This window comes from Pleurodeles waltl, chromosome 12 (assembly GCF_031143425.1).
Source record: "Pleurodeles waltl isolate 20211129_DDA chromosome 12, aPleWal1.hap1.20221129, whole genome shotgun sequence".
Taxonomy (NCBI): Eukaryota; Metazoa; Chordata; class Amphibia; order Caudata; family Salamandridae; genus Pleurodeles; species Pleurodeles waltl.
The window spans coordinates 705,381,495-705,401,781 of NC_090451.1; the positions used below are offsets into that span (position 1 = coordinate 705,381,495).

The 20,287-nt window shown below is 46.8% G+C and overlaps 1 protein-coding gene across 1 annotated transcript in view; it reads left to right on the plus strand.

Moving 5' to 3' along the window:
- The window catches only part of RNF167 (ring finger protein 167), a 192,985-nt gene that overhangs the window by 20,372 nt on the left and 152,326 nt on the right, over positions 1–20,287 (plus strand). Inside the window, exon 2 of the mRNA XM_069215677.1 lies at positions 17,219–17,351. Coding sequence (XP_069071778.1) covers positions 17,253–17,351 — 99 coding nt within the window. The 5' untranslated portion in view covers positions 17,219–17,252. The remainder of the gene's footprint in view (positions 1–17,218; positions 17,352–20,287) is intronic.

Consider the following 20,287-nt stretch of genomic DNA (forward strand, 5'->3'; position numbering starts at 1 on the left):
CCTGTAGGTACCGGAAGAGCCCGACATTTCATCTGTGGGGTCATATCTCACTTCAGCTGTTAAATCCTCATGCAGGATGGACAAAGAATTTACAGTGCAAGATCCAACTCCAGTTCCAATAGCATCAACCATAATTTAGCTCTGTCAACGCAGTCAGATGCTGTGAATAAGTCCGTAAAGGCCAAGTACAGTGGCAGTGCCCAGCAATCTTAGATTTGCCAATAATCAAGTGCAAGTTCAGACACTTCCACAGTACTCTGCTCCGCACGGAAGCTAAATTGGAAAGGACACAAAACCTTATTTTGAGTAGCCCAGGCTCTTACTCTATCAAAGGCGACCCCTGCTATATTAACAGTACTAAGTAAGGAGATCGGTCGGTAGTATTTAGGCAAGTTCCTCTCTTCCTTTTTAAAAATGTGAACTATGGTAGACCCCGCCCAGGAACTTGAGATCTTATTAAAAAAAAAAAAAAGCGTTAGTGAGCAGTGGGACCAGAGCTCAATATTAAATTTTATACGGTCCATAGGTACCTCATCCGGCCTGGAGCCTTTCCACCCGGACTTTGCATTATAGCTGCGTCAACTTCCCGTAACGTAATTATCATGAGGGAAGAGTTACTCACTTTATCCCATAAGCAGGCCTCCAGTCTCCTAACCTCTGAAACGTCATATTTGGTACCAGAATGCTGGAGCCAGTCAGAACCAGACCCATCTCTTCCTCCAATCCTGCTCATCAGATACCAAAAGTCTTTACTACTATGTTTTGTGGCTGAAAATTCCAACATGTTTCAGTCCCCGTTAAACAGAGATTTCCACTCTCTTTCGTGGTATTTTTATAATGTAACCTTGATTCCCTAATCTCCTGAGAGTCTTCAGGCAAAGCCGAAAACACCCTCCTCGCCCGGTGATTGGCCGCTGAACAGTGACCGTCAAACCAACAAGCTGGTACTCTTGATTTATTTTGTGGCAAAGGCAGTCTTCAAGTTTTGAGCTGTAATGGTTTTTTGCGCCATCCGTTTGTAGAATGATTTTCGTGTATGGGTAGATTCTTGTTTGAATCATAGCTACACTCCCACACAGGCGTGGTGTTGCACAGTCACAATGGTGCACAGTTGCACAGAAGCATAGTGTCCGGTGCACAGTTGCACACAAGCATAGTGTCCAGTGCACAGCACAATTAATTTAAGGATTTAAGAAGTTCCCTTTCGTCTCGACCTATTTTGTGCTGATCACCACCCAACCCCACCCATCAGTTGTGCTCCAAACTTACGCCACATGCATTAGAGTAAGAGCCCTCTTCTCTACTATTCACAAGCCAGGAAGTGCTTCCCCATGCATTATCATGAGCTAGATTAGTAAAAGAGTGCTTTGCTTTTAAATGGGCAATTACGTTATTACTTGCTGGCCGTCACTCCACCGTTGTGACTGCCCATGCTCCCCTTGTCTACCTGGCTACCTGTAAAGACTCTAACCACAGGGTTGTGCAATGGTTGTTATTGTTGCACACTTTTCTATAGTTCGTCAAGCTGGTGCATCCCTGAATTCTGTAGGTTTTTTTGTCCCGAATATCCACTCTGCCCTTGCCCCAAAGTTAAGCTGTTCATGGGGCATGTGTCATCCGTCTTAAGATTGAGGGACTGCCTCACTGCACTATTACATGACTCAAACAGTCGCATCACAGGGAGTAAAGTAAAGATGGCTGGGAAGCTTTCATCTTCCTCGCTGGGACTCATGGTTGGGGTGACTGTGGGTTGGGTAGTTACAGGAAGTGTTGCTACTTTCAGTAGAATGAACTGTCCAGTAATTGCTGCACCGCACCATTGGCTGGTGGCCTTACCACATCCAAGTCAATGCTGTCACAGCCTCATGCTTCCATACCCTGAAGATGCTGAGGGAACTTTTCAAATGGTTCCCATTGAGCACCTTGAAAACAGTTATGCATGCCCTGGTCACGGGCAAGGTGAATTATGGGAACTATGCTAGGATGAACACAAAAAACACATCAGAAAGGTGCAGACCATTCAGAACTCCGCAGCCACAATCATTCTTAACCTCCCACTCCACACTTGCATCACATCCCACCACACCCAAAAGAACTCCACTGGTTCCCCATTCAAAAACAAGTACAATTCAGACTCCTCACCCACACTTTCAAGGCACTACGTAACTCTGGCCCAGCATCCCTCAACAGTCGCGTCTTATTTCACAACCCTTCCAGACATTTCGCCTCACGTGGTCTCGACACTTGCACTCCTCCCATCTGTACAAAAAACCAGATCCGTCAGTGGAGCCTTCTCCTACATCGCTCCTAAAGTGTGGAACGAGCTGTCACTACACGTGAGTCTCCTCCTCAATCAGATCTACAAGAAGCTGAAGATCTGGCTTTTCCAATAGGCTCACTAGGCCCCAGGTGTACCTAGAATCACACCTGCTCAGCACCAGGATACGCTCCCGGGTGATGGTGCACTCCACAAATCTGTGTAACAATGCACAGGCATAGTGTACAGTGGTACACAGTCTCACAGAGGCATAGTGTAAAGTGAACAGCACATTGGTGCTGTCAGATATTGGACATGTCTGAACATCTTGAATCCTGTGCAGGACACCTAACCAATATTTCAGAAGTATTAGAGTAGGAAGGCCGCAAAGGTGCACTCAGTGATATTGGACCCACGGTGTGTGGCCCACATCCACAGGGAGTGTACCCATCCACCGATAGGATAAAGCATGCAGAAGTCTGGTTCGACTAGGAACTATCTATTGATGTTCACATGTGTAAGCCTCAGGGCTCCTGTTGTCTGCATGCCTGAGCTTTGATAACGACCCTGCCCTGTCTCCCATCAGAGAGAGTTTGAATGAGCCCCCATTAACATGGTTCATTTAGTATGGTAACAAGCGGATGCTTAGCCCCTTTTTCAACCCTTGGCTTCTGTTTTTTGCTGGTTTCCCTTTATCGTGTTTCCTGGTTCTCCAGGTCTAGCGCCTTGATGCCTTCAGGTGTATGGCAAGCTTTATAAATAAATAAATATGCAGGATGACAGGAGTAATAGTGCCAGAACAGAGGTCTCTGTGGGGTGTAGCATGAGGCAGCTTTGCGTAATTTTGGAAGCATGGGTTTTGTCAGAATCACCCCATCCCTTGTGAAATGTTCATAAGGCGCACACAGGCTCTTGAGTTTTTGGGGAACCTGCTATGACCCCTGCGGGTGCTTCTTCCATCGTGAGTGTGCACTGCCTGTGACCTTCACAAACGCCTTGGCCGGGGTCTGTCACTCACTAATGTATGTTTGGCCTAGTCCTAGACAGGGGAAGAAACTTCGGAGCGCGAAAGGGGGTCTCGCCGTCATACGCAACAAATAAATGACCCAGAAGTGTAAAGGTTGACCATGGGGCAAAATCTAAATCCAGTGCTGGAAACTGGGTGGTATCTTGGTTCTCCAGGTCTGAGGCACGCTGGTGAAATAGGTTACATGTGTGTCTTTGCCTGAACCCGGACGCTTTTGGTGCCAGGTGCGCCTGTGCAGCGAAGGGGATTTTCCAACATTTAACGTCCTGCCTGTGTTTAATGCTTGCGCGTTGCTTACAGTGTCCCCTCCTGATAGCTGAAGATCCTTCCGCTTCTGCAGTTCAGTCGGTTGTAAGGTCTTCACAAGCTTGTTTCAGGGCCATGCTGTGCTCCTACAGAATCTTTATCAGGGAGGCTGGTTGGTAAATAAGGGAAGAGTTAGTCAGCTTGTGAAACCTGCAAACCCGGCTAGTTTTAAGTGTGAGACAGACGTGCTCTGTAGTCTGAAGTGCAGCAGAATTTGTTTTAAGGACTTTTTTGAAAGACTGTATGGCAGCCTCTCTGGTGCGACCCACTTACACAGATATTTTTATTTATTTATTCATTTATTTGGAGGCAGATAGTATCTGGTTCATCAGCCATTTATGTTCCTTTTAGAAAGTGCTTTATTTCGGTATCGATCAATCAAGTATGGACAGTAGACAATGCCCAGTCCACCTGTGTAGGTTGTAACTTCTTGAATGGACCATACCCTGGGCGTGATCTTGCGTCTGTAGGGGAACCTGTAGGCCAATAGCACTTCCGAATCCACTGGTAGAATTTCCTCACTCCATCGAAATGTCTCCTCTGACTGTGACATTGATCATCTAAAGTTCTTCCTTGCCAGGATCTAAAACTATATATGTCCGATCTTGAATGACAGCCCACCAAGGATTTATGTCCATCACTTGTTACTTCAAACAACAATAGATAAAAGACTGGGTCTCCTAGATGCAACTTGACTGCTTCCCTTCTCAAACTTTTGATAGTTCCATGTTCCTACCTTGACACCATTGTATACTTCAGGGATCCCATTACAAATGTATCATGATCATACAGACCTTGATGGCCTGCCAATGCGTGTGATGTGGACATGAACAAGGCAGTCAGATGTACCTTGGTCACCAAGGTTAAGACCCCCCCATTGAGCTTGCTAAACAAGCAGCAGCATAATCGGACTGAAAAACAGGGAATATAGGATGTGATGCTCCTAGGTTCCGTAAGGCCATCTGATCTAGATCTAAAAAGTAGCCTTAATTGTGCCCCTTCCAGCCACACCTAGCCACAGAGTTACCAAGTGTCTCTCTCCCGACCCCAGGCCCCTTGAGGTTCCCACACCGACCAGTCCTACTCAACCATGTTCCACCTGTCTCTCTGCTCCGTCTCTTGCTCCCTAGTCTTCCATTGGGGTCTAAATCCAATATAATTCCACACCATGAGACCTTCTCCTCATTGTGTGCAGCCTATGTTGCTTATATTTGGGCAGTGGGAAGAAAATCTTAACAATGCTGTAATTTGCTGGTAGGACTTTCTAGACTGTCCTTTGTGTTTTTCCTCCTATGGGTGCAACATTCATACATACTCTCTGGAGATACTGCTGTTTGCTGATGGGAGACATCAGAGCAGGAATAGGGTGTCGAGAGCTCTCAAAGCACCATCTCTTAAAGAAAGAGGGTACTTCCTTCTTGTCCTGGGCTATCAGATTCTACCATTGGAGCAGCGTAAGTTATAGTCCTCTGCACTAACCCATACTCCTATGGAGGGATAGCCTGCTGACTTCCTCAATGTAAAGTTTGGGTGACCGCCAGAAATTGGGGAGATTTAATTCCATAATGTCTGAGCCATGCCTGGAGGATGCTTTTGTATGTTTGCATGTTTGTGTGTGTGTGTTGCTTTCACACCTGTATCTAGACAGCTGAATGATAGAGTAGATTGTACTCTGCATGGATGTGTATTCTCTAATAGCGATTGTCCTTGTTTGAGGATGGCAGTGTCCATTCTGGACATTGGAGTGTATGCGTCGTTATCTCCTGCTTCTTCCTAAATCAGTTGTATCAGTGAGTGGGGTGTAGCCCTTCATGGCCTCTTTGCTGTAGCTGCAATGCTAGAATGAATCCCCCTCCCCCCTCTCCTTTTTCTTTTCATGGTCACCATCCACTTGTGCAATGCTCCTGTATGTGGACCCAGATCAACCAGAACCAGTGTAAACTGGTCTTAGTAGCAAAACTCTCTAGACTCCATGCTAACACCACAAGCAAATAACACTGAGAACATGGACTTCAGGATTGGAAAAGCACCCTAACTTTCAAAGGCTCAACCTCCCTGTCAGGCCAGGCTTACCCACCATTGGTGGACAAGTACTGGCTTCCTCTGCCAATAGTTTGTTCATCATTTTATCTCTGCAGCGGAGGAGAAGCTCCACTCCACAGTATGAGAGAAAAACGTGGTGGAGCTAGGAAAAGGACCGCTGCTGTATCACTACTGCCCCTCGAGACCAGGTCCAAGTTTGGGAAGCTTCTTCAGAGCTTCCTCGCTGGAAATGCAGAGGAAGGAAGACGCACCTACCAAGAGTGTCTGTGCCAGGAGGAAGTGCTTGTCTTACACACCTCCAGAGCCAAGCCACTGGAGGACCTGCATGTAGCAAACCTATGTGGATAGAGGCTGCTCTAAGATGAGCAGTGCTTCATTAAGGCCCAATAAATAAACTGATCAACTCTAGCTGAGGCAGGATAGAATGGTAAGGTGTGCCCACCCCTGGCTGGCAGTGATGCATGGTCACCTGTTCAGTGGGAACCTCTCTTGGCAGATCACAGTGCCATTCCTCAAGAGCTCCTACCATGTAGTCTCTAGATCTATGGAAGGTGGTTAGGACTGGGTCAAGCTGCTTGACTTCTTGAACCAGTTACCAGGATACCAGCTTGAAAAGGCCTTCTCAAATGGGTGGCGGCATCTGCAAGAGGATTGAGTGAGCATTAAGACTGAGAAGAACAATTGCCCAGAAGAAGCAACACTTGACGGCAGCTAGCTCTAGTAGAGTCAGCAACATCATGAAACGTAGACAAGTGTGAACCTGCGGCGTCCTCGGTCCTCCATATGTACCAGAGTAGATCTACTTGACTCTCCTGTCAGAAATGGGATGTTCTCCCTTCATCAGGAACCATCACAGGATTAATTGTTCTTGCTCCTCTTGTTTATGAGAGATTGTTGTTTTACTTGCATATAAGATTTCCTTGTGCTGGTCAGTAGTCTGATGGCTACTTGGCTTCCCGGTGTCCCTGTAAGAGCCTCTGAGCCGGCTGGTGATCTCGCCCGCAGAAATCCTCTGCAGTTGCACGTAGGTTCTATGTCACTGGTGCTTACGTTTCTAAGTAGGTGAGGATACCTAGATTGGACTGGTACCTTTGCCAGACCCTCTCCCCACCAACTAGCCTGAGAGTGCTGGACTTGAACTCCAGTGAGTGTGCCCACAACCCCCCAAGCACCTGATGGCTGAGTAGTGATCATCCGGTGTTCGACACTACCGGAGACTCCTAACGAAGTGATACTTTTTGCCACTCTATTTTTGGGTGGTGAATTGTTGGACACCTTTGGCATCACGTCTTTGGTTTGTGGCAGATGTTTTGGATTCATTCTTGGAACTGAAGCTGAAATTGAACTGCTGCATGCTGAACCTAACATTACCCTTAGTGTTGATTGTTGGTTTGCATCCTAAAATCTCTTGGAGGTATTACAGTAACAAGTTGTCCAAGAAAGCCGAGCACAGCCAAGCCTTCACCCATAGGATAACGTTACTCTAAAAGTATAGCGTCTAATACTGAGGGGCTTTAGAACTGCCTGGGTCTGGTTGTCTGACCCCGAATATGCTACAGACTTCATGTTTTCAATACCCATCTCCATTTTACTTGTAGAACAATTTACCGATGTGTAAACTATGTCATTTTGTTTAGAAACATGACAGTTGTCTGTACAATAACACCAGGACTTGTTATTTTCTGGGTGAAGCAAGTGTAAACTTCACACCACATGCTTCACTACGCCTTGACTGCCTCACCCTGCTAGCATGGGATAGTCGAGCAAAAAGCGAACGCTTGGCCATCCAATTGGAATGCAATGCTATTGCAAAAAGAGTGGGGAAGGAAATTGTTACAGAAATGCCCAGTAACATCTGACTGACCAAGGACTCGAAGAAAAAAAAAAACTCACCGTAGGTTGTCACAGTATGTCACGTAAATATGTATACATGAAAGCTTTTGTTTGACTACACTAGGTTTCCGCAGTATATTTCTTGCTGTGTCTCTCTCTTTCTCACTTATACCATATTCACTGGTTAAACCTGAATGTGTTCCACATGCTAGTGTGTCGAGTGGCCCGGTGCAGCTCGAAGGAGCTTGCCACTGTGCTACCGTAGCATTTCGAGCTGCTTGGCTCTTGTAACAAGTAGCCTAGTGCAGAGTGGCCTTGGTGTGGGCAGGGTGCATAGTTGGCAAAGGCGGTTTATTGTTTTGCTTTGCCCACTTCCATTGGTGTGTGTTGGCCTGGCAGTGGGGTGCTTGCATGTGTTTAGCCAGGCAATTCACTCGTGCATTGAAGTCTTATTCATATGTTGTTCCTGCTGGAAACCTAAAACAATTAGGAGCTCATTGGAGCTTCGTAGCTCCGGGGAATGATCCGTTCTAGTTAATGGACTGGACATCAAAGGTGGGGAATTCATTCATCCACTCACCTGATACCACAGGACCTGGTGATAGTTACGCTGTTGTGCCTGTTGGGTAATGTCTGCACTTGATAGCATGGACTGGCCCATGAACATCTCCAGCACTGAAGCATTTATGGTTTCAAATGATGACTTCAGGGAAGGTTATTGGAACCGGTGAACACACCTGCACCTCTCAAACCCAGGATAGAGCAAAAATGAGTGCTCTTAGTCAGCAGTTCTTAACCTTTTTAGAAGTGATGGCAAAGTGCTCTGTCCCCTGTTGTAATCTTTCTTTGGGCTTCTAACCACGCCCATGTCACATTAGTCACTATCATGGGTTTGTGGTCTTGCTTTTTAAAATCTGCTTGCTTTCATTAGTGAAATGCATGCATACGTCATGCCTTTTCCGGTGTTTAGCCCTCCTCAAGCACATTGCCCAACTACTGAAAACATACGAGGCTCGCTGTTTTCCATCTGGTTTCTGGACTACATTTTCTCTTTATTTCGCAGCGCTATCTTGCTGAGCAGTAGTTGAGCGCTTTGCATGACCTCAATCCTATTACATAGGTAATTGCACTTTTGCCTGTTACATGGATAATTGCGCTTTTGCCAGTTACATGGATAATTGCATTTTTGCCGATAGGTTTCACTTTCCTTTATGTGTCTGCTTTGCGCTGATGGCAGCCGTCGGCTTGCTTATGTGAAACTTTTACTTTTCAGTTTATATGGCAAGAAAAGACTGATTAGTTATGTGAAACTGCTTTACTTTTCATTTTCAATTTTTGTGGCAAGAAAAGTCTGGTTAGGAGTTTACAATGCTATTAGTGCTAACACGAGCAAACGTGAGACCCATTGCATTGCAAATGCTTGTTTACTTCTGTAGACACCCCCTTTACCATTACTGGAACCTGGGGACCCCCCAATGAATCTTTATTGGAATCCGGGACCTCCCACTGAGTCATTACTTGAAGCCGGGGACCATGGCCTAAACATTGTCTGATTTGAACTGCAAAACCTTACACAAAAATTACAGAAACAAGCCTTCATTAAACAGATACACAAATCCTAACTCATTTTATTTAATTTGCAAACAAATATAAATAAAAAGATAAAAGTATAAATACAATAGATGGAGTTTTTGTTAATTCAGTTGAAGCCACACGTTGCCCATACTATAGTCTCTTTGTTGCACCTGCAGCTCTCCCACAAATCAATCTCAGGGTACTAATTTAATTTTTAGCCTCCATTTTCAAATTTGTTTATATTTACAGCACGTTTTAACATATTCAGTTGTTCATTTAGCCACCTTATTTATATTCACTTTATTTATCTTTTAATATTATTACATTTTCTATGCTGTCACTGACCCCCTGAGGAGGCTTTGCGGATAGCAAGGGATCCCCGGATCACAAGTTGGGAACCACTGCTCTACTTAATCTGGTCTTCGCTGTTGGATCTAGTCTAGACAGCAGCTATAAAAAAAATACATACATTTGGGCAACCCTCTTAATCCTTTGGTCCGCTCAGCTGTCACCTACATTCTCCTCCTTCTCACAGTATTCAGCATGTGCAAACTTCACTCATTGGCTCTCTTGAACTGTGTATGACTATGTTTCACCTGATTACATATGCAAATCTGCCTAGAAAATGTATACCATGTTACAAGCGCTGGGGAAACAATATTTTACTTTGAGTGCTCTTTCCCCCCATTCTTTGTACATTAAAAAAAAAAAACTGTCACCCTTGTGTGTTGAAATGATGTGTTCAGGCCACACTATTTCAAAGCCATTAGTACCTTTTCTAAGTGCCAAGAATTGTAAGATATGTCTCCGACGTTTAGGTGGTGGTATGTTTTCTTTCTTTTTGTTTATTTATTTTACATTTCTGGTATATGCTTGCAAAACTAAGCATTGGCAATGCCAGTCAACCAGTTTTACCTTGACATACAAGTGAGACCAATTGGCATTGCCAGGGTTTGTTACTAGTAGTAGTAAATGCCTGCCATGATCGATGTTGTATTGTCCACATTCTGCTGCAGTTTTTCTTGTGGCACTGAAATGAAGTAAATGGCTATTTTGTTTTTAAACCTGGTGCCGTTCGGAGGAGGGCACATGTGCTGAAAGAAAAACTAAAAAGCTCAATTTGGCGGGTTAAATGCAGAAAGGGAGGAAAGCAACAAATAAAAGGGAAGCAACTGAGATCGACAAAAAGCCATCCAATATTGAACAAGGATTGGCTCTGTGAAGTATTGTATACAATGCTGTCTCCTTAACTGAGATCTCAAAAGTGTAACAATCTCTCAAACTTGTCAAGAAGGCCAGATCATTTAGCTTTGCCAATGATTGTTTCCTGTGTTTTCCCCATTAGGGAGTACCTATTGCAATGGCATTGAGAAGACCATTGACCTCAGCTTGGAAAGCTAGGGGAAGCTTCCTATATACTTTTTTTGAGAAAGAGTTTGTTGCTGTGCATGTCCTGGCGAGTGTCTCCATTGCTGTATACATCATGACAATGGATGTTGGTGTAAGCGAGTGCTTCCGTTGCTGTGCGCATCATGGCACTGGACGTTGGTGTAAGCGAGTGCTTCCATTGCTGTGCACATCATGCAGTAGACATTGGTGAAAGCGAGCGCTTCCATTGCTGTGCACATCATGACAATGAACATTGCTGTGTACATCATTACATTGGACGTTGGTGTAAGCGAGTGCTTCCCTTGCTGTGCACATCATTACATTGGACGTTGGTGTAAGCGAGTGCTTCCGTTGCTGTGCGCATCATGGCACTGGACGTTGGTGTAAGCGAGTGCTTCCATTGCTGTGCACATCATGACAATGAACATTGCTGTGTACATCATTACATTGGACGTTGGTGTAAGCGAGTGCTTCCCTTGCTGTGCACATCATGACAATGGATGTTGGTGTAAGCGAGTGCTTCTGTTGCTGTGCGCATCATGGCACTGGACGTTGGTGTAAGCGAGTGCTTCCATTGCTGTGCACATCATGACAATGAACATTGCTGTGTACATCATTACATTGGACGTTGGTGTAAGCGAGTGCTTCCCTTGCTGTGCACATCATGACAATGGATGTTGGTGTAAGCGAGTGCTTCCGTTGCTGTGCGCATCATGGCACTGGACGTTGGTGTAAGCGAGTGCTTCCATTGCTGTGCACATCATGACAATGAACATTGCTGTGTACATCATTACATTGGACGTTGGTGTAAGCGAGTGCTTCCATTGCGGTGCACATCATGACAATGGATGTTGGTGTAAGCGAGTGCTTCCGTTGCTGTGCGCATCATGGCACTGGACGTTGGTGTAAGCGAGTGCTTCCATTGCGGTGCACATCATGACAATGGATGTTGGTGTAAGCGAGTGCTTCCATTGCGGTGCACATCATGACAATGGATGTTGGTGTAAGCGAGTGCTTCCGTTGCTGTGCGCATCATGGCACTGGACGTTGGTGTAAGCGAGTGCTTCCGTTGTTGTGCACATCATGGCAGTGAACATTGGTGTAAGCGAGCGCTTCCATTGCGGTGCACATCATGACAATGGATGTTGGTGTAAGCGAATGCTTCCGTTGCTGTGCGCATCATTACATTGGACGTTGGTGTAAGCGAGTGCTTCCGTTGCTGTGCGCATCATGTCGGTGGAAGTTGGTGTAAGCCTGGTAGAGTGATGTAATCAGTGCCACTCCTTTTTGACGGTGGGGTCACACATTCCACACCACAATATTTCAAACAATTGTCTCATTGTAGGTGTCGCCCTGTTTCAGTGAGCGACAACATTGTGTCGCGGAGAGCTACTCCAGGCGTCTCAGTGCCGGGCTGTTATCACATGCTTGAGCCGGCTGAGATGCCCTTTGCCCATTGGTACAAATCGCGGAAGGAGCATGCGGGAAACCGCCAGGCTCCAAAGGGGCAGAGCTGGGATACAATCTCTCCCAAGGGTCTGCGTCTGGCACCAAAGCTTGTGCCAACCTCCGCCTACTGGTGACAGCGAGGGCCAGCATTGGCCGCCAACCCTGTGGAAGGTAAGCGTATGGGTGAGGGTCTACAGAGCTCACCTGGGGGCACCCTCCGACTTTGTATCTTCAGTGGTCTGCCCTGGCGAGGCTGGTCCCGCCACTGCGGAAGATTGCTGGGAGAGAGTGGTCACTCTACTGATCTTGCTAGCATCATTTGTAGGCCAGTCCATGGCCATAGGCCAAAGAGATACTGAGATGTAGATAAATATTCATTTTGTGTCTCTCTCTTCTGATTATCTCCACCACCCGTATGCCAGGCGAGGGGGACTAGAGTGTAAAATCTCTTGCCCACGATCACACAGTCAGTGAGGAGCAGGGGAGGATATCCCCTCCCTCCCACCCACCATGCCATTGCTGCTGGGTCCGAAGACTCATTTGTGGCTCTCAGGATGAAATCCACTCTTTGCAGGGCTTCTGCTCTGTCTTAATGACCTCCTGTTACTGGCGTCGGTTGAGTGAGTTCCTGAGCTGCGGGGGACGAAACCCCCTCGCTAAGAAACTATGAATGTATTATTAATTACCGGTGTCTGGGGAACTGCGGGGATTATCAGTGATTCATTATCAGGCGGTGGCAGCTTGTTCAGTGAAACCAAAACTTTTTTTTTTTTTTAAACCGCACGTTACCAAGTTGAGAAACTCCCGTTATTTCTGGTGCCTGACAAAAGTGGTTGTTTGAACTTTATCCAGCTAAAGTTCTTGCTTGTAAGGAAGAAAAATGTATTATTTCTCTCGTCGCCTTATTCTTGTCGGAATACTCTTCAGTATAATGGTTCTTGAGATATCCTGCCTCTCATGTCTTTTTGGACGTGTATCTTGGCACTCTGTTCATTCACCACTCATCCATCCCACCCCCAACCCATCCTCGCCCTGAGCGGCCAGTGAACTGATTCATAAAGGCCTGATAAATAAACCGATGAATTCTGGCCGAGGAAGGGTAGGCTGGCAGGATGGTAAATGTGTGTCCACCCCTGGCTGGCAGTGGTGCGTGGTCACCTGTTGGGTGGTTGCGGGTCCCACCCTTGGCAGACCACGGTGCTGGTAAATGTGTGTCCACCCCTGGCTGGCAGTGGTGCGTGGTCACCTGTTGGGTGGTTGCGGGTCCCACTCTTGGCACACCACGGTGCTGGTAAATGTGTGTCCACCCCTGGCTGGCAGTGGTGTGTGGTCACCTGTTGGGTGGTTGCGGGTCCCACTCTTGGCAGACCACAGTGCTGGTAAAGGTGTCTTTCCCTAGCTGGCAGTCGTGCATGGTTTTGTGTTAGGTGGTGGCAGCTACCACTGCTGATGGTTCTTGCATTCAGGGACTACGTTTTAATTTCCCTTTAAGCACTGCATGTGTTTTCCTGCCCGCCAGGCCTCAATGTGCTTCTTCACCTTTCGTTTCTCCCTCTCTGCTTGTAGCTTTCCGCATGGCTTCTTTTTTTCATTTAATTAGACACCCCTATGCTCTCAGTACTCTGTTGTTCACTTCCCCTCCTACCCCGCCCACATTACTGCCACTTAACTGCCCCTACCTGCTGCAGCTGTTTTCTTTATTATTATTATTATATTTTGTAGCGTGCCAGGAAACTGCATTTTGCTCCTGGATTTTTCTTTTGCTGACATTTCTTACGTTCTTTTTGTACATCCAGGTGTGAGCATGCATCATCACCTACGTCACGACATGTCGCACAAAACATGCGTCGTCGTGATACATGGTGGCCACCTTGGATTGGGTTTCCTTTAATTGGAAATTGTAGGAAAATGCCACTGTTGGCATGGTTACCCCCTAACGTTTTGCCTTTTGTTGATGCCAGTTATGATTGAAAGTGTGTTGGGACCCTGATAACAAGGCCCGACCACCAGTGTTCCTTCCCTAAACTGTACCTTTGTCTCCACAATTGGCACTGCCCTAGTACACAGATAAGTCCCATGTAAATGGTACCCCTGGTACCAAGGGCCCTGTGGCCAGGGAAGGTCTCTAAGGGCTGCAGCATGTATTATGCTCCCTCTTTGACCCCTCACTCAGCACATGCACACTGTCTCACAGCTTGTGTGTGCTGGTGGGGAGAAAATAACTAAGTCGACATGGCACTCCCCTCAGAGTGCCATGCCCACAACCCACTGCCTGTGGCATAGGTAAGCCACCCCTCTAGCAGGCCTTACAGCCCTAAGGCAGGGTTCACTATACCACAGGTGAGGGCATAGCTGCATGAGCACTATGCCCCTACAGTGTCTAAGCAAAACCTTAGACATTGTAAGTGCAGGGTAGTCATAATGTGTATGTGGTCTGGGAGTTGGTCAGACACAAACTCCAGAGCTCCATAATGGCTACACTGAATACTGAGAAGTTTGGTATCAAACGTATCAGTACAATAAACCCACACTGTTGCCAGTGTGGGATTTATTGAGAAATGCACACCGAGGTCATCTTAGAGATGCCCCTTGTATGCCAGCTCCACTGTTAGTGTGTGACTGACCGGTCTGTGCCATCCTGCCACTTACAGCCGAGTTTCTGACCACATGGTGTGAGTGCCATTGTGCACTCTGTGGGCAGAAACAAAGCCTGTCGTGGGTGGAGGTGCTTCACACCTTCCCCTGCAGGAACTGTAACACCTGGCGGTGAGCCTCAAAGGCTCAAGCCTGGTGTTACAGCACCCCAGGGCACTCCAGCTAGAGGAGATGCCCGCCCCCTGGACACAGCCCCCACTTTTGATGGCAAGTCCGGGGAGATAATGAGAAAAATAAGGAGTCACTCCCTCAGCCAAGTCCACCCCTAAGGAGACCAGAGCTGAAGTGCCTCCCTCCTTGGAAAATCCTCCATCTTGCTTTGGAGATTTTAGCCCAATAGGAATAGGGGTGTGCCCCACTCCCCAAATGGGGGGTCGCACAAGGAGGGTGTAGCACCTCCCCCCCCCCCCCCCAGGACAGTAGCCATTGGCTTCTGCCCTCCAGCCCTAACATGCCCATAAATGTAGTATTTAGGGGCGACCCTGAACCCAGGAAATCAGATTCCTGATGACCTACAAAGAAGGACTGCTGACCTGAAAACCCCGCAGAGAAAAAGGAAGACGACTACTGCTTTGGCCCCAGCTCTACCGGCTGGTCTGCTGCTTCAGAAAACCTGCACCAGCGACGCATCCTGCCCTGCAACCTCTGCCGACTCAGAGTACTGCCCTGCAACTACAAAGGATCAGGAACTCCAGTGGACATGTCCAACCAAAGAAAGAAGAAACCATATTTAAAGGGACTCTTACCTCGCTCCAGAAGCGTGAGTCACCACCCCTCTGCACCCGATGCCCCTAGCCCGTGTCCAAAGAAACCAACGACCCAGAGAGGATTCCCCAGGCGACTCCGAAGACGTGTCCAACCTGGGCTAACCTCTCTGCACCCCCATGATGACGCCTGCAGAGGGAATCCTTGGGACCCCCCTGATCGCGACTGCCCGGGGCAAAGATATCCGACGCCTGGAGAAGCACTGCACCCGCAGCCTCCAGGCCCGTGAGAAACTGACCACTGGTGCAGGAGTGACCAGCAGGCGGTCCTCACCCTTGCCCAGTCAGTGGCTGGCCCGAGATGCCCCCCTGTGCCCTGCCTGCAACGTGTGAGTGACCCCTGGGTTCCTCCATTGAAACCTATTACAATCCCCGACGCCCTGTTTGCCCACTGTATCTGGCCACCCCTGTGCAGCTGAGGGTGTGGTTTCTGTGCCTATTTGGGCCCCCCCCGATACTCTACAAAACTCACCTGTTCTCCCCTCTGATAGCGTGGGTACTTACCTGCGAGCAGACTGGAACCGGAGTACCCCCTTTGTCGATAGGCGCCCATATTATTTTGGCTCCTGTTTGATCTCTGCACCTGACCAGCCCTGTGTTGCTGGTGCTGGGTGCTTGTGGTTAACTTGAACCCCCAACTGTGGGTTACCTATGCCCGGTGACTAAGCTTGTAAGTTTGTTACTTACCTCACAAACTTTATTGTACTTACCTCCCACAGGAACTGTTAAAAATTGCAGTGTCTACTTTTAAAATAGCTTTTTGCCATTTTAATGAAAACTGTGTACAATATTGAAATAATTCTAAGTTTTGAACTTACCTATGCAAAGTACCTTTCATTTAATGTACTTACCTACAATTTGAATCTTGTGGTTCTAAAATAAATTAAGAAAATATTTTTCTATATAAAAATCTATTGGCCTGGAATTAAGCCATTGAGTGTGTGTTCTCATTGATTGCTTGTGTGTGTACAACAAATGCTTAACACTACCCTCTGATAAGCCTAACTGCTCGACCACACTACCACAAATAGAGCATTAGTATCATCTATTATTGCCTCTGTCAAGCCTCTTGGGGAACCCCTGGACTCTGTGCACACTATATCTCATTCTGATATACTATATACAGAGCCAGCTTCCTACAGAAATCTATTCCAAGATTGCTCAACATAAGGGAGCATGCGTGTTGATTTTTGCATTTGCATGTCGGTCTAAGTAAGTTTGGCAAAGCTGATAGCTCTGCTCTTTGAAGCAGAGTCCTATTGGCTTTGCTGATACATGTCCTTTTTTTTTTATTCATTCTTGTGCATTTAGACTGTCCTCTGGGTACGGTAATTGTGAGCCCACAGTGCCTTTTCTTAATTCCAAAAGGAATTATATTTGCCTGTAAAGTGCATTGAAACTACAAAAGTACACCTGCTTGCTTGAAAGCAATAACATTATATGACATGGTTAAATACATATTTGTGAACCCCCCCCCCCCCCCCCCCCCCCCCCCCCTAAAATCAAGGTGGAGCTGTTTTTTTTTTTTTCTTCTTCTTTTTCGTTTTGGAAAGTATGATTGTAGTATAAAATAACCATTGCAATAGCCTGCGATACTGTGATATCTATTGATTTCGCCAACAGCCGATCTGTTTGTTAGCTTTTTCATATGTAAAACTAAGGCAAAGCTTGGATGTTTCATAATGCAGGATAGACGTAGGACGGGTTGGGCTACCTTCACCTGACATGGGGCAACTTGAGTAGTCTGTATGAACCCTCTTGTTTGTATTCTCTGCTAATTTGCTCTTGCAACACAACCATTTCGGTGCAGGAAGGGTTACACATCCATCATCTGATGACTTGTACAGAGTGTCTTTTATTTCCTGTTTTGGGACATTGGTTTCTGTTCCTCCCACTGATGTCAGTCTGTATTTTTTGCAGGATTAACACGGGCGGCTTGCACGTTGTCATCACCATGTGGTTGCCACTCAAGGTCCACCTCCGGACCTTTGGGCTGGTGACGTTGCTGAGTCTTGTGCACCAGGTGCCCGTAGCCAGAGCCTTCATCTATGCGGTGAGTATGCAGGACCATGAAACAGCAGGTATGGTGACATCTGCATGTTTGTCTTACAGCAACTTCAAAGCCTGGAAAAGGTATTAAGGTGGTTTTATTTATTCCCTGCTTTTGTGGATGTGAGAGCTGACCTTCTGTAGAGATGAGAGGAATCCAGATTGTAACTCTTTTATGGGGCAATCCAGCTTGGCTTCTTGCTCATTAAATCTATACATGAACGGCAGTGAAAGCACTCCAGAACCAACCAACAACTTTGTCCAGAATGAAATAACATGTCACCTCTGACTCTGGGCCTTTTGTGAAGACACTAAAACTGCCCAGTATTGGTTGCATAAACTCCCTTTTTGTGGGTCATGCCAAACAACAGACCTTGTATTGGAAGGTATATATATCTAAATACAGATACAATTGCCAGAGGAGAATCTACTTTCTCTGCACCAATGCACAGTACTTCAGTGTGTCTTGGGCATGGTTAATAGAGGAAGCGTCATGTTGGGAGAGGAGAAAACAGTACATGGAGCGGGGAGGTAAAAAGGGTAAGCGTCTGCATGGACTGGTTTGTTGTTAGAAAGATGCTTCTTCTCTGAGATCTTGAAGCTTTTTACTTTCGGAGTAAATACCTTGTTGGCAATCTTGTGCACCTAAAGAGCGCCATGCTAGCTCTCAGCCAGGGCTCGTGACGGGCGCTGGGTCTCCCTTCAGGGCTCTCACTGAAGCTCTCTTCACTTGTAGACAGCCTCTCCGTCCTTAAACCCCGCGACCACAGCTCTACTATACCGCACACAAGGGGATAGCGCAGTAGGGAGGACATTGAAGGTGCAAGTCCTTCTTACAGGATGCCACTGTGATCTGGATCTTTCACACCGTCCTGCTCTATCAAGCCGCAGACCCAGCCGTTCCTTCTTGTAAGAGTCGCACCTTTCTTGAAGTACCAGACCAGCTAAAACTGGGTGACACATCCCTCTACACTGATTAATCAATATTCTGATTGTCTGTGCAGATCTAGGCAATGATATCTAAATCTGTAAGGGTTCATAGGATTGTTCATATATTGCAGGGTGTGTAAGGCTTTGAACTACATTAGACTAACATGTACCGTGCTCCGCGTCCTGAGTGTTCCCGTTTTATGGTGACCCGAGTTACAAAATACATAAAATGTTGGAAGAGACTGCAAGTTTGTTTTCAAGTTTTTTGGAAAAGTGCCAGAAAATTAGCAACACTTGCAGGGTTTTTGCCCTTTAAAGGGAGGTGGACTGAGGACCAGTGAGCAGATTTCTGTCCTGAAGAGGCAGATGAAATGGAAACAGTGCGGTTTAGGAGAGTTTGACTTTGGCCGGCCCATCAGGAGTGTCCGTTGTTGGTGCCATCGTAAGCACTGCAGCCCCCTGTAGCACCTACAGTGCTTCCGGCCAGTCGTGTAAACGTGGGCTTTACACATTGATGTCACAAGCATCCATGCCATTCCAGTTCTGGGTTGAAATAAATCAAGGCAGTTGTTCATCTGATTCTTGCCTTGTTAGCAGGGAGGGAGAGGTGTGTGTGTGTGGGTGTGTGTGTGTGTGGGTGGGGTGGGGGGTGGGGGGTTTGGGGGGGGGGCTCTCTTGGAGTGTTGGCACAGTTAGGCATCAAAGAGAATGGATAGTCTGCTCCCCTTGGGATTCCTCAGACGTCCTTTGTGGCTTTGCATTCAGTGCACAGCGTTGTTGGTGAGCGTTTCTTCACCAGCACTGTATTTCAATGCATGTTGCCTGATTAGTGCGAAGTGTAGTATAGAGTCAGTTTGTTATGCTGCAGTGCATTGATGGGCAGTTCCTTGTGAAAGTTTTTCCACACAGCTGTATTTTCGTGTGTAGTTTTTTAGGGCGTTGCTGTGCCGGGCGTTCATTTACTGGCGCCCTATCGTGGGTTTAATATCCCAATGGATGTTTCCTTTTTTTGGTTCCAAAGTCGGGATTACATTTTCCCTTGACCGAGGAGTCTGAGTGACTCCACACTAGCATTGGCGGCTAATAGGACCTTAATCTCTGCCCTGTGGTATCTAGATATTTCCTCTCGGGCAATGCATTTGTGAGGGTGGGTGCATCATTACAGCGGGCCTCCTTTCACTTGTGCAAGCCACGTAGAGCGCTGTGTGTCTGTAGCAGAGTGGGAACACACTCTGGTGGTGATGGGTACAGTTCAGAGAATCCCCAGTGCCTCGGGGGGAGGTAGTGACTCTGCCTCATGAAGGGACCTTGTGATTCATACTTAAGACTAACCTGTGAAGAAGGTAGCTCGAGCTGCTGCAAGAATCTCTTCAGTAATTTGTAGCACTTTTCCCCCAAGCTGGTAATAAACTATCACAAACGTCATTTATGGATGTATGCAGCACTGGCCAGGCACATCCCCACCTGGCAGACCGACTTGAGGGACCATCAATACTTAAGACTGCCAAATCCTCATCAGCAGAAGGTCTGTAATGGTCCATCTGGCAGCCATTGGCTCATTGCCGGCTTCACTAAAAGTGGTGATAAGGGTTCAGTCTACAAAGAGGTTGGTGTAGAGATGTGTTATCCATTTTCCTAAATGGATTATGGCTGGGGATTTCTATAAGCTCTATCCAAGTCCATTCTACCCGATGGCCTCAACCAGTCCAAATGTCCGGCATTTGCCTTCTCTTTGGGGTACCTGTCGGTGGTGGTGTGGTTAAGTGTGGGGATCGTGAGGAGATCGGCAGGGCTGAACCTACATAGGATTTGCAGATACAGGGCCTCGATTCCAGAAAAATTCATGCATAAAACAAAGCATCTTGAAACACATTCGCACCTCACAGGTGGCCAGTGCAAACTTCTCTTGGTGGTTAGCACATGGGCCAAAGGTTTGACTTGAAAAATCCAGCTTTGTTGTAAAGCTTGGGGTTTGTTTCTCACCTCTTTGAGTGTTAATTGTTATATTTG